The sequence below is a fragment of the Polyergus mexicanus genome, unplaced genomic scaffold, assembly GCF_030449975.1.
Source record: "Polyergus mexicanus isolate NDT 795.1 unplaced genomic scaffold, iyPolMexi1.0 SCAF_1, whole genome shotgun sequence".
NCBI lineage: Eukaryota > Metazoa > Arthropoda > Insecta > Hymenoptera > Formicidae > Polyergus > Polyergus mexicanus.
Window position 1 is genome coordinate 13,898,871 of NW_027223321.1, and position 23,707 is coordinate 13,922,577.

Below are 23,707 nucleotides of genomic sequence, written 5' to 3' on the forward strand. Positions count from 1 at the left end.
AAACATAAATAAATATTTTATATGAGCAACGGCATATTTGGAGGAATCCATGATGTGAAAAATAACCTCTTTCCCTAATAACAAGAAACATTATTAGGTTTTATTATAAACATAATATTATCAAATAATTAAATCTTACGTTAGTTTGATTTGGATATTCCATAAAAATGGATTATAATTTATATTCTGTATAACAAGTACTTTGGTCGCAACTTATACAGCTCCTTCACGTTAGTTTGTTATTAGAGATTTAAGGTGTATAGTAAAATAATTATTCTCACGCGATAACAACATAATTACAAATACTTATGAAGCAGTAAGTAAAACGAAAAGAACGTGAGTTGTAAATATACACAAGTATAAATATGAGACGCAGCGGATACTGTAGCATTATCTTTCTGTTTGCCAGGTGTTGAGACACATATATCTTCACAATCTTCATCCTCGCATAGATCACACAAAGTTGTTTTTCTAGCCTCATAAAATACTCTTGCTCTTCTCGCTACATAAAAAAATAGAAATATATTTTTTATAATCTCTATTTTTTTTTGTCTCTTATATATTATTTTTATCTTAAAATATCTTTTAAATATTTTTTTAAAATTAAAGAGCTTAAATGATATACTTACATGAATCATAATAATCATATATAGAAACGGGAACTGGTTTCTGCTTAGCTACTTTATGCGTTCTAAACGCGGATACAGTAGGGCAATACTCTTCTTTGATCATCTATGATAAAATAAATAATTGCCTTTTTAGATTTTTCATATATTTTAATATTGTATTTCTCATCATATTCTTAACTATTAAAATAGCAAACTATTAAAATAATTTATGGCAATTATAGTTATTGTTGACAAGCTGCGATATAGATTTTACCTTGTCGAAATATAAAATCACCACTGTGTCACCATTTTTAGTTTCCACACGTTTTACATGCGATGATATTTCTAGACTCGGTAGAGAATCTCTGTCAACGGTGAAGCCGGAAGGTAGACTTACTTCCATAACGGCCATATTGCTCTCGTTTGCTTCTTTGGTTGGAACAAATCTGACGATGAAGAATTTGATAATAATTTTCGAATAATAGAATCGTGTAAAAAAGAATTAGGAAAATAAATATATTGTACTTATCTATCTTTTTATTTTTCGATTAAATTAAATTAAATTATAAATTTCCGTATGTGCATATCTTTCACTTGGGAATCAAAAAATTAAAAATAATTATCTTCTTCCGTACGACGATTAGAATATCAAGTATACTTAAAAACGCTGATACCTTTCTTTCTTTACTATCGGTAATAAAATTGATAAATTTGTAAGACAATATGGTAGACATACCCCGAGCATATAGACAGTTGTAAATGATTGGGGTTGGAGTTTTTATCCACTTGAGGATCCAACGTAAATAATGGCCATGCCCCAGTCACGTTTACATTATATTGATAGGAAACTTGTACCAGCACGAAACCTTTTCCGGATGCCGTTATATTGATGAACCGTGTTTTCGTGGGTAGTATCTGTTTTTGAAGTATCATAGAATTGCCGCTATTTATATTCATGTATCCTTGACCGTCTCTCCCGTATTTAAATGCGATTCGAACCGAGCTCGTATCCTTTGACAACTTTTCAGCGAGCTTCGCTAATGCTTGAAGTCCAATCACGGTGTCCTAGATTATTTCAGATATAATTTCGAACAAATTTTTGTTTAATTACCCAACATATTGAACAGATATTAAAGATAATAACATTTTGCGTTCACGCACTTTGAATAATTGTACTTACTTGCGTCGAGGCAAAACCTCCTTCTGTGTTTCTTTGTTTGACGAGCCATTTCATAACGGGAATTGCGTCAGCGACCAGATTACGTCTGAGATACGAGAGTAAAGCATAAGATGTCATTTCGACGTCGACGGAACGCGGTAAAGAGTAATGCGGATTTTTGTCGTCTTTTGGAATAGCTTTGCTCCACCATTTGATACCCTGTTTTGTCATAGCCATCGATTCCAGGAAATTAAACGCGGACGTCTCGTATGGATGCTTCGCCAAATTTAAAGCATAGGCACATAAGCTCAATGCATACGTGTCATTTAATCCTTCCATGTTACGAACGATGTAGTCGACGGCTTTGTTTATCGTATTACGATATTTCTCTACAGAATCCTGCGTCGACACATTTAGTTTAGTTTTAATCATCGCAAAAATGTAATTTTTATTTTAAATACAATAATAATATTAAAGAGAAAAAACGATATTGTATGTATAATGATCGCATTTACCTCGTTTTCAAGGAAAGCGATAAGCGTGTACGCCGTTAGAGCGAGTCCCTTTGCAGCTCCACCCTGCATATCACGATGGCTGACTTTTCCCACTTCGGGGAAGGAGCCGTTCAGTGCTTGATTATTCGACAACCACTCCAAGGCTTCATTTATGATCCTAGCCTCGACCGTTATGTATTCCGCCGCCTGCTTGAAAGATTTCACTACGAAGGCTGTAAGCCTGGTGAATGGAATAATTTTATGTATGAAATGATTTACATTATTAATTCTTAAGATATAAAGATTTAAATATCTCGATGTATACAGATACAAATTGTTAAAGAATATGCAATAATCTTATCGCGCACGTACCATGTACTTCCGCTAGTATCCGACATACCGAACGCGCTGAAAGAGCCATCGGTATGTCTATAAGTTAATTCTTGCTGATAGCCAGTGTCCAGGTATTTTAAAGCTTTGCTTTGCACAGCTGGTGTTAATTGGTTTGTATTCTGTGGAAAAGAGAATTTTTTAAATTACATGTTGGTGTATGTATCATGTAACAAAAAAGATTATCTTAATACCTTCAGATAATTTAAAACGACGATATTCGGTACGAAATTCAGCATATTCTGCTCGCCACAACCAAATGGCATTTTTATTAAGTTTGCCAAGTTCGGGATACTGGGACCCAAGATATCACCTAATGAATAATAAAATTGAACAATTTTCTTTTTAAAATAAATCTTGTACAAGTATATCATAAGTCGTAGATATTGTACGCATCACGTTAATAAGTATATATTTTTGGATATAGAAAAGCCTAAAAGAAATTAAAGAGAAAGAGAGCGGGAGGACATCGATTTAATTTTTAATTTGAACATATGATTCAAGAAGCATTATTACCGACTGCAGAAATTTGTATGTTTTCGGAGCCCAAAACTGCATTATTAGGTATATTGATGGTAACGTTTGCACCTGCGTTTTCCACATTTCTCAAATCCAGGAATACCGCTTCGTTCTTGTATTGCGTTTCCCCCTCAGCCTTGAAGCATAATGATTATGCCTTTATGTATTGTCGTAAGTAATCGCGCGAAAGTAAAAAATTGAAATAAACGTAATTACATTGACGAGTAACTTATGTTCGACACTATCACCAGCCAAAACGCTGTTAGCGGTCGCCTTTATAGTGATGTATCCTAGTTCCCTTGGAATAATCATGAACGATACACTCGAGCCAGAATTAGCTTTCACATCCACCTTCTTCTTACGATACAATTCCAATTCTGAAAAAACGTTAATAAACATAAAAATTCACTCATATAAACTTATCATGATTCAACTATAAAACTATAATATATATATTGCAGTTAAATCTATATATATATAGTGCAATTTATATATAGATTATTATATTATTATCTCTGTCGTGCACTCACTCGGTACATCGTGGACTTCATTAGAAATCTCCGCAAAGTCAAATTGTCCCTCATTAGTTAGCAGAACCTCAGCTGTCAGGTCTTTATTCATATAATTGAACACTACAATCTGTATTCCTACGATTTCTCCCCGAATTACCGAATACGGCAAATCCATGGATATAAAGAATGGTCTGAAGACTTTCAGCTAATAGACAGACAACGAACGATATTTTAAAATAATAGCGTTATAATTATGGCAACCATCGATCTTTTCCCCTTTTCTTAATAATTTCTTTTTTGTTATAATATGTTATTTAGACTATTTTTCTATGAATGCAGACATGATGAATTCAATCTTGAAATTTTTCGAACATAGATTTTATAGATAAGTAAGAACCTTTCTGGGTTCTTCTATAAGGCCTAATCCATGTGCATCGTTCAGGGAAAATGCGGTCAATACCCATGATGTAATGGAATCCGGTACGTTTCGTCGTAATTCAGCTTTTCCCTGATACCTACAAAAGTGTACATATACTTAATTCTTTCATAATCGAGAAGAGATATTTAAATCAATAGTGTATATCCTACAGTTCTCAAATATAATGAATAAACTATAGTAAATAAGATATATATAAACACGATAATAAATGAAGTGTGCAAATAATAATACATGTACAATAAATAAACATTGTAAACTGATTCTCATCTCTGATAAATTTTTCAAACAGTGATAAAAGCGAAATTACGTGTCGCATATTTCAAACAAAGCAACAATATGTACGATACAAGCAAGTTGATATAAAATAAAAAATCGTGTTGTAAATTCTTAAATTTGTATCCTTCACCTTTATGAATGTATAGATACATTCTATAGATACATTCTATATGAGTAGAAAACATTATGTTACAAACAAGAATCGATTGTTCGCTTGTGAATGGCATGATATAAAAGACATCGTTCTTTCAAGACCTGATGTATATAGAGGAAGCTTTGTGTATATAACATTTACAATTTACGTTCTTAAGGAAATATAAAGTCACATCTTTACCTTGATCAACTTTCACGTAGCGATAACTATTGTATTAGCGATTTTCTTTTCATTACATCCTGTATATACGCGTATACATAGGCGTGCATAAAACGCTAAAAAAGTATACGAGATAAATACCCTGAAGAGAAGTTTGCAAAAAGCCAGGTGTTTAAGATGTCATGCATTAGGAATACACGGGGCTTATTCCAGACAGGGTTTGGGATGCGAGAGAAGGCGTAAGGACCTGCCAGCGGCGGTCTGGTCGCTAATCTGTGCGTGACAGGTGGACCAAGATCTGGTCGAAGCGTGGACACCCCATGAGTTGAGCCCGTTATTCTACCCTTGAGAATCTCTGGTCCTGCAATCCAATTCTGTGTATCGTATTACAACGGCCCCTGGGAATTGGAGTACTCAAATACTCAAATACGATCAACACAACTATCTAATCTCAGTAGCATAATTATCGAGAGAGTTTACCTTCACATACAATGCTTCAGAACTGCTACCACTTTTTTGGCTACAGAAAGATTTATCATTTAACTTTTAACAAATCAAAATACCTTCTTAATTAATTGAATAAAGTAAGTTTGTTTTCTGCTATTATAATACTTTTTTAATATTCAATTTTTATATTACAAGAATCACAAACATATCTCATGCATATGAAATTAAAGTTTCCTTTAAACTTGAATAAAAAAGAAAGTTTTATCATTTATTTCCATATTTGTAAAGTTTATTTCTCGACATTCTGTTGATCTTATTAATTCAAAAGCAATTAGCCCTGATATTAACATAAATTGATGTTTTTTTTAGTTTGATTTGTGATTTTAATGAAATAGAGTGGCAATTCTGGAACATTTTTTTCAATGTCATTAAAAGACATTATTAATGGGTTATTCCATGTCATACGATTCGTCAGAAAAATGTTTTAAATTTGATAAAATCGATTTCTATACTATAAAAGTTGATAGACATAAACTTCTGCGATTTTAGTATTTCAATTATCCTATTTGGATGCAAATATGCGCAAATTTTTCTGAAAATGAAAAAAACCAAAGTTTCAGAATATGAATGATAACGGTCCAGCTGAAATAACCCTAATGCATGAAAAAATAAATTTTTAACGAAAGATCAAATTGTAGGTTTGTACAGGACACAATTCTGTAAGATAAATGATATAGATGTTTCCACCTCCCCCCCTCCACGCACTCTACCAGATCTGTATCTGTTATATTTAATATTTGGATTCGCATCCATTTCCGAAAGTTTTATTAGTTGTATTGTAAGACTCACGTAAATTGTAACAAAACTATTCTGTCATTGAAATATATTATATAAAAAAATTATTAAAGAGAGAATTAAACGTTCATCCAATAAAATCAAACAATTGGCGGATAGACGGAGAATCAAGTATAACTTCAAATTATATTCGCGAAATAGATATATAAATTTAAGATAAAATATATTAAACGATACTTTAATTTAAATATTGGATTTGAATCGTATTTAAATAATATATACATATTTAGAGAGTGTTCCCAAATCCGAAATAAACACCGTGGTTATGACAAAGACCCTGAATAATTAAAATTTTTACCCATCACCATGAGTTATCCAATGCCATTTTCCGCCGCAACAAATTCGATATGCAATTTTAATGCGCTAAGCGTTTTAGTTTTTTTAGTTATTTCGTATTGTATACTTTCCAGTAGATACTAATATTTTTTGAAAAGTACATATGTATATGAGTGCAGACTGAAAGAGAGAAAGAAAGAGATGTCAAGTTTACTATCAAGAAGAGAAAATCGCCACAGATTAAAACATCAGATAATTAGAAACAATTAGACACATAAGACATTAAAGAAATATCTATATTACGAAAAGGTATAGAACAATGTTTTTTTGTTACTAATCAATGCAACTAAAAGAAAATATCCAAATAAATATAATTAATCGCTTACTAAATTTGTATAGAGACGTATAGAAGTAAAAAGGGAATTTCTTATGCATGATAATTTATTATGTCATTGGCATTACCCAGCGTCAAGCGTTTGCCAAAGCCAAGTTTCAGAGAAATTCTTGCGAACTTTGACCTTCTCGGGCGGTAATGCAGCTGGGCCTGAGAATTCCGCAGCAGATGCATATACTTCATCCAAATTAGCTCTGTAGTATACTACACACATATAAGCTCGGTTAAAAAAATATATCTATGTTATATCTGTGCGCGAGACTGAAAAAAACGAATCGATAATAATAAAAGAAAATATAAATCAAAAACAGAGAGAATGTTATTCTCATGCTATATTACAAATAAGAATGATTCCTAGCTATATATATTCTATATGAGATGATTTAAAGATATTTGTATATATTTGAAGAACGTGCGCGTTACATTAATATTTTACTGGATACAGTGTCAACTCGAAATATATTTTGCGTTTTAATACTTACGCGCAGGAAAGTTCTCGTGGACGTATCCATTTGTGAGAATTACCACACCAGTTTTCTGATAGAGATATCATTATTTTAATTTGTATAACATCAGATAATAATGATCAATAAATATCTCAAAAATAATATATATTTTACTTGAAACACGTCATCTGCCGTTCCTGAGCCGGGTCTCCAGAGAGGACGATCGAAAAACGAATCTGTATATGGTGATGCTTTCACTCTGTCATATGACTGCAGTTCTTTGTATACTTGCTCCTGCGATACAATTGGCGAATTAGTTCGTTATGTTGTCAAGAGATAAAAACGCGTAAGAAATATGCGTGAAATTTACTTAATTAATTACTTAAGATGTTACAGTATTGCATTCTACATACGTAAGAGATATCGTTTCCCGATTTCAACAGGATGGATTTCTGATCGACACCTAACAATCCGATAAAGGAATTTGGTTTCGTTGATATCATAAGATTAACGCTTTCCCCAGGCATGACTTCGCCAGGTGTTACTTTAAGATCGACCTGTACATCACAAAATTCTACCGTTATTCATATCTACGAATTCTTTAATATAACCCACCAATACATAAACGTTTTAAGAATAATTATGATGACTTACGAAATTTTGAAGTAATCCAGTGAGTTCAACATCCAATGAATCCGCTATTATTTCTCCGTCCGTTCGCACGTAATATACAATTATATGCGCGGTAGGTGCCATGACGTATGTTGCCAAAAATCTGAAAGATGTTTTTGTATTATATAAGATATCGTCGACATTAACTGATTCTGAGTTTTAAAAAATACAGACTAAAGATTCAAGTAAATTGCGATCTGGATGTTCAAAATAGAAACATTCCCTTTCAAAATTATTAATCATAAATTCAAGATAAAATTAGTTTAGAGACATAAAAATTCGAATGATTCAAAAGAGATCTAAGATTTTCCTATACACTTACTTGAAAGATGTTGTGTACTTATCTTGCACGTAGATTGATCCCGCATCTAGAATGTCACCGCGACCGAGTACCTCGTAACTTATGTATTTCAACGGAGTGGTAGAATTTACTTCAATCTCAATATAATTGTTCACCTTGCAAATTATAAAATATCGTGAGATGAGAATTATAGCCGAAAGAGAATTTTGTATATGTAATAGACTTAAAATATATATACCATTGGCTTTTCCGTTTTTAGGACTGCTTGGATGTATTCGTTGCTGACAGATGTGGCTTGATTAGTCGTGGGAAACCATTCGTGAAGATTTAGATACTGTGCCTACATAAACAATCAGATTGTATATTTGTAGATAATGTAAAGATAGAGAAAAGAAGACTCGAGATTAATAACTTTACCTCTATGTTTAGAGGAAAACTATTATTATCGCTCGCCTTGGGTGGATATAAATCTAAATGTATCATGCCGTTCTGATCCAACATTCTTGTAATATTTAAATATCTCGATCGATCGTACGTATATCCATACGCTATCAGGACATCGTTCTTAGTGTCCTGTACTGGCGATCCGTCGTGATTCGTTAATTTTAACTGCAAAATAATAGTACGTACGTATAAAAAAAAATGCGTTTTAACTTGAACATTCACAACGATTAAATGTGCTATAATAAGACATGCTTACGAAAGCGGTATATTTTAATCCCGGTTTGAAGTATTCCGACGTTTTTATTAATTCCATTGTATACTTGTGTTTATGTAATGTAATTTGTATCGAGGCATTTTGTCTCCTGGTAGTTAACGCCTCCTCTACTACTACATCGATCATGACAGGTCTTTCGTATTCGTCGGTCAATCTATATAAAATAATATATATAATGTATATATTCAAGAATATCAGTCGCGTAATTTGCGTAACGCATCTTGCAACACTACGATAGAAAAGTTTGTGAATAACTAACGTTAGTGATAAAAATCTGATCCGACTTTTTATTCCAAGCAGTAATTTTTAAATGCTATAATATTTTCAGGATGTGCATGGGAATGACATGTGCATACGTTAATGCAATATTTACCTCAATTCAGACAAAATGTCGAAATCAACTGTAACTTTCCCATCGATCGGTACCACTTTTCTTACGGGTTGTTGGAATATCGGTTGAATAACACCAGAAAAAATATCTGGGTAAACTGTTATCGTAGCCTCGCCTTTTACCGATTTTTCATAGGTATACCTAAATTAGGTGCACTTACAAATGAATATCTTTGGTCAAATTTTTCATACAGATATTAGTATAAGTCTAGAAAGTTTTTGTGTATATGATTTAAATAGAATCATTTAAGTCAAAAGGGAAAGTCAAATTATTTTAGTGTTATTGATCTTTGTTTAATATCTCGTAAGATAGCACATTTTCAAAGTCTATGTACCGCTGAAAAAATGTAGAGCACACAAGATCGAATGATTTTGTTATTAATTAAGGGACGATTAAAAAGGTAAAATTTGCGATATATTTTGTCTCTTCTGTAAATCGTCTATTTTGCTAGAAAGCAATAGCTTACCTCGCGTGAACAGTCGCCATTATTTTTGATTCCTTGAATTGCACATGTTTCGGCGAATCAATTGTCACTTCAAAGTTGGGCAGGATGTACTCCGCGACTTCAAATTCCTTTTCAAACGTCTGATCGCCCACATTGGCAATAATCTTCCAGTTGCCCAATACCGGTGATTGCGACAGCTCCAATTCACTACTAAAGATCCCGTGAGCCACCGACGGTCGATTCCATTGCTTGATACGATTTCCATCGCCGTCCTGTAGCAATTTTTTTCCTTAATGTCTCGCTGTATATATCCTCGACAAATCATTTTACTATGTCTTGTGAACATTAGGGTGTTTATATGTGGATATACATGATTTTTTTGTACGAGAGCATTAAACTCATTACTCACAATGATATACACATCCGTCGGTCCAACAATACTTGGCCTCAACCTCGAATCCAATATTATACAGCGAAACATAACTTTGTGACCGGGTTTATAAATCGCCCGATCGGTCTGGATGAAAACGGAGTAACTTTTATGCACATATTCAATGTCTGTCGACTTATAAAAATTGGTACCCGACAAGCCACGTGCTGTAAGTTTGTATTTTCCCGGCGTGGTCTCGCCGATCTGACAAAACGTAAACAGAATAAACAACATATGAATAACAAGTTAAGAGACAGGACAACAAAAAATTTATACAATTTTTTATATAAGTGTACTCTCGCAATACATACATCCAATCGTAAGATTTTAGTGGAGTAAGGCTCGACGACTACTGTTCGAGATATGTTGAATATCCTTCCTGCATCGAGATCTCCAGTTAACTCGACATATATCGTTGATGGTGTCGATACGCTGGTAACACTTGCCGCTACATGATACTCTGAATCAGGACGTACCACTTTCGGAGCAATAATCGTGTAGTATCTTTAAGGAAAACAAGAATCTTATAAAAATCAATCAAAGCGTAAAGCGATATTAAAACGCGTATTAAATTCTGTAATTTGGGACAGAATTCAGGATACAACGTTCTAATAATTGTTCAAATTGAATTGATTATTTAAAATAGTGTATCCATTGATACCATTGTTATTATTATTATTATTATTATTATTATTATTATTATCGTTGATATGGTAAACTATCTGCTGAATGTATAAGAATTTATCTCCATAAATTGTATATATATATATATATATATATATATATATATATATATATTGCAAACATATCTATATAAATATATATTATACTTACGATTCTCTTTCGACGGCTACACTTGAGATTATTCCCGATAGCACTAGAATGCCCAGCCACGCATATTCCATGTTCTAAAGATGAAGATCTATGATGTGAAAAAATATCAGTTGTAACTAAAGTAATCAATAAAGTATCTGCCTAGAGAGAATAAACGTATAATCATTCGATTAATAAAAAAATTAAAAAAGAAAATTTACAAGAAACTTTTTATATAATATCAATGCACGAAAGATCTGTTATTTATACATAATTAATTCAAACCTTTCTTGCAAATAAGAAATTAAATTTAAAAAAAATTTCTCTCTTGAAAGCAATGTAACATAAAATAGTAGTAGATTGTAAAATAATGTATGATTTTTGTTATTTGTAAAATTGCGACGAAGTTGTGAGATTTCGCAATAATAGTCAATCAATCACAACATTTTTCTTCAAACATGTATTACAGGAATGATAACTTGATGAAAGACAAACGACGATAGACGCGAATAAACATTATAAAGAAAATTCAAGAATGTTACTAAACGTCGCGAGTAATTAGACGTACGTAAGTGACATAATGCACATAGGTGTCAGTAATTATGTTGCCGTACAATTTCCCTTCTTTTACGAAATCATATATTTCCTTATTGGGTTTCTCGGCAATTTATCGCGACATCCATCATCATTAATTTTGAACAAGAATAAGATAATTACTTGTTTAGAGAGAAAAAAGAGACTTTTTTTTTTTTTTAATAACGAATAGAAATAACATTATATTCTCGATATCTCTACGAACAGCTTAGATCGTGACGTAAGATGAGAAGCTGAATAATTTCGACAAAATATATACACGGAAATTTTTCTTACATCCGTGTATTGCATAATAACTTAATGAAGTCGTGATTTTATTCGGTAAAACAGATTTACAAAGTATTTTTCTATCCAATATATTTCGTAAAAATATAAAACTGCTCACATTATTTAGAAATAGAACAGATATGTTGTAGCATTAATAAATTAAATTTCTAAAATTTTTCAATTATAAATTTATAAATTAAATTTAGAAATTAAAAAGAAATTTCATAAACTAGTTTTAATTTTATAGCTTTAATTATGTTTTCTTGCGCATCATAAGTTTGCTGTTATACTTGGTAATACTTTATCTCTTGTCAGTATTGCCGTCTCTTGAGATATAAATTGAAAAATATTACTCATTTAAATTAAATACGTTTAATTGGAAAAGAGAAGAGTTTAGAGAGAAAAAAAACTTCGTTTATTTTCAGTCTTTTAAATTTGCAAAGAAAAATGTGAATACGCAATGTATTAAATATTGTGAACGAATGAGATCGTATTAACGCTGAGACTCGTAATATTAGAAGGATTCACATGTGAAACGCAAAGTGTTTCGCTTTTTTTGCGAACAAACAGTCATTATAAAAGGTACTTTGTACCATTATACTTTGCAGCAGTTTTAATCTCATATCAAGAATAAAAATATTATATATATGTAAAAAGATATATACACGTCATTAAAATAAATTTTATTTTAAAAACATGTATACCAAAATATATCAATTATAGATAATCGATCAATATTTTTTTATCAAGTTATACTACATAAAAAATATTCTTAAAACGATATCATAAGAATAAAAGCGCAACAAAACATTAAAAAAAAAAAATGCTTTCTACTTTTAATACAAAATAAAATTTGTTTAGATGTATCATTATTTAAAAGAAGACTTTTATATTCAATTGTATGTTTTTATTGAGTTATCAACATTTGAAAATTATAATTACTATCATTCCTAGAAATTTAAAATTGTGCTAAATAAATAGATATGCTATAGTTTCAATATAATATTCTATTTGTCGTATATTATTTTTAACGATGATTTTTCATTAGCAAAAAGATTAAGGCAATAATAATTTTAAAATAATACAAGCAATTAAAAGATATTTCGCGAACGAAATTTAAAGAAAAAGTTATATATATAAATGAATATAATAATATTACATTTCTCAGCTGAAAATTCATAAAATTAGAGAGTTTATTATAATTTTAGTTCGAGGCCTAGTTTCAAAGACATATGAATGGTGAATAGGAAAGTTACAATAATGATGATCTCTCTCGACACTAGGAAGAATCGACCTCACGCATTGATCAATGAATCTGTCGTTGAAATATAATGCGCGGGAAGTGGGACACCCTGTATACGATAATAGAGCGAAATCCTAGACAAGAAAGTACACATTCATAGAGAACTACTCTGTTTTTACACATGATCTTTATAGCTGAACTGGCTGCACTAGTTCAAAGTTTATTTTTCTCTTCTTTTAATGTGGAGAGAAAAAGATAAACTTTGAACTAGTGCAGCCAGTTCAGCTATAAAGAACAGGCTTATAATTTTTTTTCCAAATTCGGAAACTTAAATGAATTTCAATTGCAACCTGCCGTACAAAGTCTCGTCGATTAAATTTGTCACCTACACATACAGTTGGATCTACAAATTGCTGGCTGGCAAAAGTATCGCGATCGATTCTACGATTTTGGAACGACTTTCACCGTGTGGGATCCAGGGCAGTCGCTAGGAACGACGGTACAAATCAAATCCCGGCGAATCATCGAGAATGATCCCGAATCTCACTTTGTTTCTTTATTACATATCTCATAATCAGTAACATCGCTCCGAAAAGGCATTCCACTTGCGAAAATGACAGGAAGGTCGCGCGTCATCGCGCGAAATAAATTCGTGACTCTCTCGATGACTCACCCAGGTCAGAGAAAAGACGAAAGGATGAAAATCGTCCGGCGATGATCGCGAATCGGACGATCACGTTATCCGCAAACACTGTCGTTGTTTGCCCGTTTCCGGGCGATGCGAAAAGAGAACTCGCAGCGAGGAGGACGCGTAAAAAAAATCAGATGAACTGAGCAGAGGCACGTTTGCTTAACGGCGCAACAGTTAAGCAAGCACTGACGGCCACTACCAATCATGGCTGCAAGAAACCGGGCAGTGCAGGTTTCCCTTCCGCCCCCACCGTCTTCGTCGCGCGTGCCCTGGTCACATCTTTACCGTTAAGCGAAAATAACGCGATAATACCTCGCTTCATAGACTTGTCTTCTTATCTCTGAAAGAGATCTTCATATCTAAGAATGCAATTTGGAGAATCTAGCAGTGATACTGATGCCAAAAAGAATGTTACGTATTTGGGTTGAAGTCAAATTTCGGAGTTATCTCGTAGAAAATATCGCATACAACCAGTTTTCAGAGCAAACATGATCTCTTTTCGAGTTTCTTCTTTTAAAAGCACGAGGATCGTGTAACGTCTGTATGAATTAATTCGATCGTAAATTTTTTTTATGGATAAGAATAATTCTCCCCCGCAAACGATACGGATATCTATAAAATTATACATGACAAATGAAGGATAATTGAAAAGAGAATTATCTACGCTGCAGATGATTCAATTCAATAATTTTCGATGTATACATACTTTTGCCTCGTTAAGAATAAGAATCCTTGATAGCGTTAATACGGCTCTATACAGTTTAAAATTCGAATGATGGAAACGGAATTTCCCAGTGGACGAACGGATATGGGCACGATTGATCTTACATTTTCTGATGCCTGTGACGACATTTGACGTAATTTTAATATCATCAGGCAGCACCTGCCGCTCGTGGTGACTTTAATGCGTGTCCCGCTTTTAGCGAGAGCAGACGAGGCCACCGTACAAGTAATATAGGCCTGCAGAAATATTCCGTATTTGTCGGCGATCTCTTACATAGCTGTGAAAAATACTTTATTATTTCCGTAGTTACAGCAAGTAGAATATGTGATGTATTTTCGTATATACATACTTCATTATAATCCAAAGCCATATAGCATCTCATGTGAATTTTTCTAATTATTATAATAATTATGTACACGCATAACATCGAATACTATTGGAAAAGAATAAACGTTGTCCCATGCAAAAAATCTGAAAAATATAATAAATTTTTGAAAAATATTTTACAATTTACAAGATATTTCGCGATAAACAATGAAATTATTAGAGATTACGAATAAAAAAGAATAACATCTATAAATAACAAGTAAAATCTATCGATATCAAATCATAACAATATATTAATAACCGGATCATATCATCACCGATATATGTCGTAATGTGTTCAAGTTACCGTTAATATACTGTATAATTCTTTCTGATCTTTAAAATAGAATAGAAGCTGCTCAAAAAATGATGCAATTAAATATCCAGCCATCGTAAAAAATTTGGCGCTACTTTTACCGTTGCAGTGAGTTTTATTTGTGACCAATCCGAGTAAATTCTGCATTCGTTATCTTGAAAGATATATCTTGTCAAAGAAGAAATAATCGTGTGTTTTTCTTTTTTTTTTTTGTTATTTGAGTTGAATCAGCCGTGACGTACAGACGGTGATAGAAATGACTTAACACACAATTTAAACGCACGTCAGTAGCGAGATTTTCTAACGTCTTATGCGGCGTCTGCAATAGAGATTTTAAGCCCTAAGTCTTAAGAAATTGACCAATCACAGTCAAGTATGAAAAGAATACTCGACTGTGATTGGTCAATTTCTTAAGGTTTAGGACTTAAAATCTCTATTGTAGACGCCGCATTAACGACAATTATCATCGTCATTAGCGAGCGATAGCCTATGAGAGTTGCGCTTTTCACCAGGATTGTCCTTGTCATTGGCTGTTGCTGGTTAACGATACCGAAAATTGTCGATAGAAAGTTATTAAATCCCGCTACAGGACATGGAAAAAAAAATATATATATATATATGCTTTGATATATGTATGATTTCATGTATTAATAGGCATTCCTGTTATCTCGATGCCAAGCTCGATATCAAGATGCATTGAATTTTCAGTTAAAAATAATCAACATATAATTATTTTTAACCACAGTCAATAATAATTATTTTCCATAATTTTCTCACTATTTGAATTTTAATATTAAAATAATTACGCATGTACAAAATTATTTTAGTTAATTTATCGAAAAGCGTTAAAAAAGGACTTAAAGATCATACAGTGTGCTTATTAAAAATATGCTTATTAATCAACATATATACATGTCAAAAGATTAATATATACTGTCTGTGAGATAGAAAAAATTTTCCGTTTTAATAATACTTTCTTGCTTCTTTAGAATGTACCTAACTTTATGCGATAAAGCAAACATGTATATATATATATGGGCGACAGTGTATGTCGACGATACAAAACTATACGTCAAATAGACATTAATTAATATATACAATAGAATCACGCTTTATTCTGACGAATTTTTGGATGCTATATTATATTTTGAATAGCTGTCATATAGATTTCTATTTTGCAAGTGCAAAATATAATATTTGTCATACCTGGCATCCTTCCCTTGCGCTGCTTTCTCTATAATGTATATTTCCGCGAGATCACGTGACAATGCGCAGAGCGAGGAAACGAACGAAAAAATGCGGGCATTCCTTCTGCGCATGCGTTAGAATGGAATTGGCATCCCGACAATTCGAATATACCCATACAACACAGAACATTGCAGCAATATTGCAGCAACATTGCAACATTGCCGCAATGTTGCTGCAATGTTCTGTGCTGTATGGGTATATAGACAAATTCTACTGTATATACATGATAGTGGACAGGAAGATCGCGAGATTTCTCTTTTCAATAAATTTCAAAGTGTAACAAAATGACGATATAATCTGCACTTACGATTGTCACTCATAGAGTTCCGCAACATATTGGAGAGTAAACCTTCAAGAGTGGAGGAATGATACAATTCGCTGATTGATCGATATTATTATCGCAATTAAAAACATTGGTTTTATATGTACTTTACTGGAAGAATTGGAAGAAAAATATATTGTATATTCCGCAATCATTTCCAATTTTACAATTTAAATTCATAAATGAAAACAAAACATTTCCTGAAAACTGCGTATCGCTATATCATTTTTATTGTTAAATATCTGATGAAAAATGTTTTTAGTTCGGATGTAATTAATATATGATCGGTTATAAAGAAAGAAATAAAAAATATTGAAAATTCTATCATTGAAGGAAATTAAAGAGAAAAATACCCTATGAAAGAATTCAAATAGCCAATCGGTGCGGCTGACAAACCGTCTCGTCGCAAGAATGCACGAATGAGCCTCGCGCGACTGAGATTGTCCAGCGCGGCGATTGGATCTCGCGAGAAATCTTTCTTTCGACGACGACCAATCAAATATCTCTATTAGGATTCGTATCGAAATATTCGGTCTCTCCATCTACGTTCCGTGAGCGATTCCGCGGTCGACCAGTCGCTCGCTCGGTTCGCCAGTAGTCGCCAGTCTAGCGAATATGGCTGAGAACAATGGCAATGATCGTTGAGGTAGATTTGCGTTCTGCTGCTGTGTCAACTTGTCAACAGAGACGGTATCTCTGATCCGGGACAAATCGCGCCCGACCGCTTGGCGTAGCGTAAGTACCGTTCCCAAGTGCTATTCCCCGGAATACGGAATCTACGAAACGTATTATATATCCACCCCCTCGTCTTTCTCGTAGAACATTCTCGGGAGTGCACGTTCTCGCGGCGGTGTCGTTCCTCTTTAGCACCGCGCTGTCAATATTCGCGCTACCTTTGAAAACATGACGCCGACTAATCGTCGACGGGGTTACATCGCGTCCTCGGGAGGTTAAAAATCGCGCCCCTTTGCGAGTAACCGTCCCCCCACGTGCGAATACAATCGAGAGTTCTGTCCAGCGTCTCTCGATCCTTATCCCGATCATTCTCCGTCTCTCTTAAAAAGTCCACGAATATTCGATCACCCGCGTTTATCTTTCATCGCGATCGCCAATTTAAACGACATACTCGAATCACGCGTGATAATTCCGTTAGCTTGCAACAATTACATTTGCATCATCATGTATTCCGTACTTACGAATCGAACTCTCGACTTACGAAGGCGTCGTTAATGGATGTTATTTCTATTATTTCGCGGTGATCTTGTCGATTATTGAAATCGAATTCTGTTTTATAATCTGTAATTTGTAAGCACGAGAGAATCGCAACTTTATATGAATCAGAGATCATTATCAGATCATCATTAGCTATATCGTTAACGATTGTCGTATCTCGGTCTCGTCTGTGATGAGATTGTGAATCGGCCCACGTGCGAATACAACTAGCAAGATTCTGGTTCATTCTTAGTCCCCTTTTTCCTATGTTTCAATTATATCTCTAGTTTTACATGTAGTGTAATTTAAATTATATTTCGCACTTACAGAATAAAAATCTATATTGCAATGATTATTAAAAGTTATTGAGTATAGTTGATAATAGAGTTGGGTCTTGTGTATGATTATATGTATATAGGACAATCCACAAAGCTTGTTTCTTATTTAAATTTATGTTAAATTTAGTGACTTTTTTTAAAGAAAAATAAAAATTGAAGCGTGAATAGCTTTTGATTGGATTTCACGAGATTGAATATGGAGAACTGTTTAATTATGTGTGAAACAATTTTTAGAGATATAAATCAAATTTATTATTTGCTCAATTTTTTACACATCAAGTATGAGGTGTGACTTGAGAATGTCTTAATAAAGTATCAGAAATTTTAAAGTTAACATATTAAAATTAAACCTTATATATATATAGAGAGAGAGAGAGAAAAAGATCATACATCTTTTTCTCTGTTTCTGGTCATATATGGGTCATAATGTCTTGTCGCAGTTTTAGCTATCTTAAATTGCTTGAAAGAATCTATACAAATTTATATATATATATTCCTTGACATCTCTGTAGAAGATAAACATATAATAAAAGTTAAAAAATAGATTTCAAACATTTTTTTTTATCGGTTAAAACTTTTGGGATATTCTATTGTTAAAATATCGAAGATCAAAATGACCCATATGTAATTCTTCAAGAGTTAATATCAAATATGCAGATTAATGGATATTTTTTTGAATTTATAAAACTGCATATTAATTACATGATATTAGTTACATTTGACATTGTTATTTATTTTTAGCTTAAGATTATATAGACTATTGTAATATATTGTAGAATTTCTTTCTTTTTTTTTTCAAATATTAAATTCAATTAATATTTTGAGATCTGCATAACAGATAATATTTGTTCTCTCTTGGGTTATCAAATTTCGTTCATGTATTAATACAATATAAATACTTGAATTATAACTAATAATTGCAAGATGTGTCCATATGCAAATATATTTCAAATATTAAGTTTGATAAAATTTAAATAGATGTAATAATATAAAGGATATATCTTAAAGATTGATCTCATATGTTATAGGTATATTATGGCAACTGCTATTCAAGAGAATGGCATGAAACCATTAACCAATAAATCGTTAAATCATGTAGAGGATGTTAATAACTTGGACAATGCAGAAGAAAAGGACAATAGATTGTTTGATGGACAACTTCAACCATATATGGATCATGCCGAAGCTCATGAAGAACCTCCTGAGCTTGATATTGTTATTAATAATGTAGTTTGTAGTTTTAGTGTAAGGTGTCATCTAAACTTGCGAGAAATAGCACTTAATGGATCCAATGTTGAATACAGAAGAGAAAATGGGGTATGTTATCTGTATATTTATATCTTTTCAATAAAATAGTTATTGTTACATTATATAATATTAGAAATTAATATATTAGAACTTTCAAGCTAGGAAGGGGGAGGAAGGGAAACATGATTGTTAAATAAAAGTTGTAGAGTTTTTAATGGAACATTTATTACTATACAATGGTATAACTCAAGAAACTTTTTCTTGTACAGATTTCATTAAACATTCTGTAAACATTGGTTTTTTTGTTTTTGTATAAATAATTTTGTCATTCTTTAAAAATTATTGTAATTACTTTTCACAATTTTTTGTCTCCCCTTGTAACTCTTTTCTTTTTTAAGAATTTTACATTTGCATATTTTAAAGTTACTGTTTCCTACAATATTTTAGGTCTTTAAATAATTATGTACATCATATTTCTTTTAAAATAATTGTATATATTTATTCTTTCTTCTACCTTTTTATTATTATTGCTTTTCTCTACTTATAGGCATAATAGTTTACTTGTAGACATAATACACTTAGAATTGATAAAATATGTGCATAAATTTTGTTGTATACAATATTTCTAGATGATAACAATGAAATTAAGGAGACCATACACTACAGCATCTATCTGGTCATCTGGCAAAGTAACTTGCACTGGTGCAACCAGTGAAATTCAAGCGAAAATTGCAGCACGTAGATTCGCTCGTTCCCTTCAAAAACTTGGATTCAAAGTAAGATTTAATAACTATAGAGTGGTGAACGTATTAGGTACTTGTTGTATGCCATTTGCAATCAAGATAACATCATTTTCGGTGTATCACAAAGAGAGTGCAGAGTAAGTATGCAGAAATTTCATTAACTAATAATCGTATTATGATTATAAGAGAAAATTGTCTTGTTTAAACCAATTATTTAATTTATTAATATACATTATAAATGTTTTCCAAAATATAAATATAGAATATAACTCATGTGTGTAACTTATTATTAATTTTAATAATTATAATTTATGTTAACAATTGCATACAAGTTTGTAAATATACAACAATAGTGTAAATATTTTTATATACTGTACAGTTACGAGCCAGAATTACATCCTGGTGTTACATATAAGCTAAAGGAACCAAAAGCTACTTTGAAGATATTTTCTACGGGAAGTGTCACTGTAACAGGTCTGTATTCATTAGAAATGTTTTATTGTGCTATAGAGAAATATACATTGTGGTTTTTAATATCCCATTTTCTATTTTGCACTTTATTGTATCATAAAATGATATTAGAAATATAGAAAAAGTTATACGAAATTTTTGTTGCAATATGTGTCAAAATAAATCAATATAATTTCTTGTTTCTAATGTTGGAATGCTGCGTATGAATAGATTAAGAGCTCTTTAATTAAGTTAAAAGAATTATAGCATCAAATATATTCTGAAAAGCTAAGCATTACATTTATACATGTCTATATGATATATTAATATAATCAACAAAATCAAACTTACTATATAATAACAAATTATATATTACATACATTACAGCACCTAATGTTGCTGCAGTTCAAGCGGCAATTGAACATATTTATCCACTAGTCTATGAGTTTCGCAAGGAGCGATCACCAGAGGACGAACTTGCGTTAACAACGAAAAAACGCAAGTTAAACTCGAATAAAAAGAAATTGGACGAATTCTTAGAAGATGAACCGGATTTTTCATATGAAAGTATGGTTTCCGATGCAGAAGATGCGGTCGACGAAGATAGTGATGGAAGTTGGGACTGATCTGTTTTATTTTATCGCCGTACTGTTAACTGTTATATATATCGTTCTTTTGATAATAAATGCATATACACTGCTCTATGTACAAAAGTGTTATTGCTAAAAGTGAAGTGAAGCATAAATTCGTTTTCATAGTGCAAGAACTGCAAGTGTGTGAGTGTCAAGGACGAAATAGATATGCATATATATACTTGTGTGTACAGATATACAGAGAAACATAATTATCAAGTACACATCAAATTGATCATTATCCTAAAGACGATGCTCTGAATATTTACTTTTGTTAGCAATATAAAGTATAAATACAGATATAAATATATACGTAATACATATATAAGGTATTACACAAATGTAAATATGAATATGTATTTATGTTTGTATTTGTACACTTATATAAGTCGTATATAGAGATGTATCTTCAATATCTATACATATATGTATAGAGTCTAGAAAACAATTTTTAATTATAAAATTGATTAAATTTTTGGAGTTTATTTATATCATTAGACAAAACTCATATATGCTTCTTTGGACAAATGTGATTGATACAGGTTTTAAGGAAAAAAACAAAAGTGCATATATACACACACATATGTATAAACATATAATGTATATATATATGTGTGTGTGTGTGTATGTCAAATATAACCTGTACACATTTGTGTTTCCATTTTTATTTTATTAATTCTCATGTGTAATTATAACTAGTTTTGCTTAATTAATATATTGTGCCAAAGATAGATATTCAAAATTTAAAACAAAGTTATTAAGATAGAATCTATGGTTGATGACTTTATCTGTTATAACGATTAGCTTTCCTAATACTTGTAATTAAATATGTATCCATTTTTACTTTCGTGATCCACATATTTTATAGGGTGTATTCTATTGATCAAAGTCATTTTATTTTATGTCATGATTCAAATATTACGGTCTATTCCATAAAATATTGTAACATACATAGAAAATACATTATTTTCTGGTTATAACATCAGATTTTTACCAAAGTGAGAGTTATAAAAGATCACGAATCTCTTTCTCGAGCGAGTAAGTTTGATGCTGAAAACTAAAATAGCCAACTTCATAAAATATCGCTCTATATCGCTTATTTTTTCATTCTTGTTTCATGCTGCTGCAGAATAATCATTGGCAAGATTTTTGAGACAATTCCTCGAAAATAAACAAGTTTATGTTTGAATGTCAAAACAACGATCTTATAACCAGGAAATACTAATTCTGTGCTACCAACAGCTCGTTTTCGCTCAAATTCTGTTATTCAAGTGAAAAGCTTATATATTCTATAGCTTATAATCTATATACACATATTCATAAATTCTTACATTTATATAATACTTCTTGGTATGTTTTAAATATACATAAATATTTTTTATGTTTATATTCGTAAATTTTTTTTAGATAGAGAAATTGGGTAGAAAACACATCTATATAATATTTATATATCTATACAATATCTATATACTATCTATATATGTATAATATATTGTATAGATACTGTGGGGTAGAGAAGTTATTTCTCACATAAGCTACATCATGCAATGTAAATACGCATCGTCCACATTTATTAAAATACTTTATAAATTGTAGGTAAATCTCCCCTTTCTCTTATATAAAATTATATATTAATAGCATAAGAATATGGTGATGATAAAAAAGTTTAATCTTAGTAAATATGATTTGTTTTTAGGTAAAAGTAATTCCAAAAAAATATTTCCGACAAATATGAATTAAATTTCTGTTTCATCATTATATGTATTATAATAAATTTTCATGTATTTTTGTATTTTTAGAAAGATAAAACATATCATTATAAACAGTATCAATGCGTTTTATACGAAATAGGCAAGAAAATATCAATGTATTTTTTTTGGGCGAATACGGGCTGTTTTGTATCTACAAAGTAGTACATAGTGTTTACATCTGTAAACACTAATATCAAATTTTGTTTTACATGTCTATTATTTAAAAAATATCGAGAAAATAAGAAGAAAAACGAGTCTTTTTCTGGTTTGCAGTATTCATAAATTCAAATGCATATATTATAATATTTCTTTTATTTACGTAAATTTAGTCCTAAGAAAATGAAACTAAACTGACATTAACTTAGAATTGTATAACAAAGAAGCCTTTTCGTAGAAATTATGCAGAAATTTATGTCAGTGTTATATGATATATATTTCCTCCTAAAACTAAATTTTAAACATACGAAATATGAATATACTGTGTTCAATGCGAGAGTTTATTTTTGACTTATATCGACAAGAATTGCATATTCTAGAATTTGCAACAAAGACATAATGCAATAGGATACATTAGACTTAATTATCAGTTTTTTTTTTTATCTAGATACACATAGACATCTTGTAAGAGTATTTATTTATCACTTATAGTATCCTTATGACGAGA

At 31.5% G+C, this 23,707-nt stretch overlaps 2 protein-coding genes across 4 annotated transcripts; one reads left to right on the forward strand and one right to left on the reverse strand.

Annotated features, from left to right (window-relative positions):
• Window positions 1-78: 78 nt before the first annotated feature.
• Window positions 79-14,493, reverse strand: LOC138936500 (thioester-containing protein 1 allele R1). Of its 3 annotated transcripts, none has more exons than XM_070301945.1 (27): window positions 14,400-14,493; window positions 10,920-11,007; window positions 10,397-10,589; window positions 10,065-10,289; window positions 9,677-9,927; window positions 9,193-9,351; window positions 8,802-8,973; window positions 8,519-8,710; window positions 8,340-8,441; window positions 8,123-8,256; window positions 7,783-7,903; window positions 7,542-7,685; window positions 7,303-7,422; window positions 7,165-7,219; window positions 4,852-5,071; window positions 4,080-4,197; window positions 3,701-3,887; window positions 3,387-3,547; window positions 3,168-3,306; window positions 2,846-2,964; window positions 2,634-2,773; window positions 2,283-2,502; window positions 1,789-2,166; window positions 1,345-1,673; window positions 883-1,054; window positions 630-732; window positions 79-502 (listed from the first exon to the last, which is right to left on the reverse strand). In XM_070301945.1, exons 2-27 carry the CDS (start codon window positions 10,988-10,990, stop codon window positions 297-299), a joined length of 4,431 nt encoding a protein of 1,476 aa, XP_070158046.1. In that variant the 5' UTR covers window positions 10,991-11,007; window positions 14,400-14,493; the 3' UTR covers window positions 79-296. The 3 variants fall into 3 exon arrangements, with proteins under 3 accessions (XP_070158046.1, XP_070158040.1, XP_070158055.1); XM_070301939.1 differs by lacking the exon at window positions 14,400-14,493 and adding an exon at window positions 13,676-13,881; XM_070301954.1 differs by lacking the exons at window positions 4,852-5,071; window positions 14,400-14,493 and adding exons at window positions 6,751-6,886; window positions 13,676-13,881.
• Window positions 14,494-17,266: 2,773 nt separating this feature from the next.
• On the forward strand, window positions 17,267-23,163 carry Trf2 (TATA box binding protein-related factor 2). The gene is made up of 5 exons (XM_070305947.1): window positions 17,267-17,404; window positions 19,248-19,536; window positions 20,097-20,347; window positions 20,590-20,684; window positions 21,048-23,163. The coding sequence occupies exons 2-5, from the start codon at window positions 19,255-19,257 to the stop codon at window positions 21,284-21,286; spliced, it is 867 nt and encodes a 288-aa protein (XP_070162048.1). The 5' UTR covers window positions 17,267-17,404; window positions 19,248-19,254; the 3' UTR covers window positions 21,287-23,163.
• Window positions 23,164-23,707: the final 544 nt, after the last annotated feature.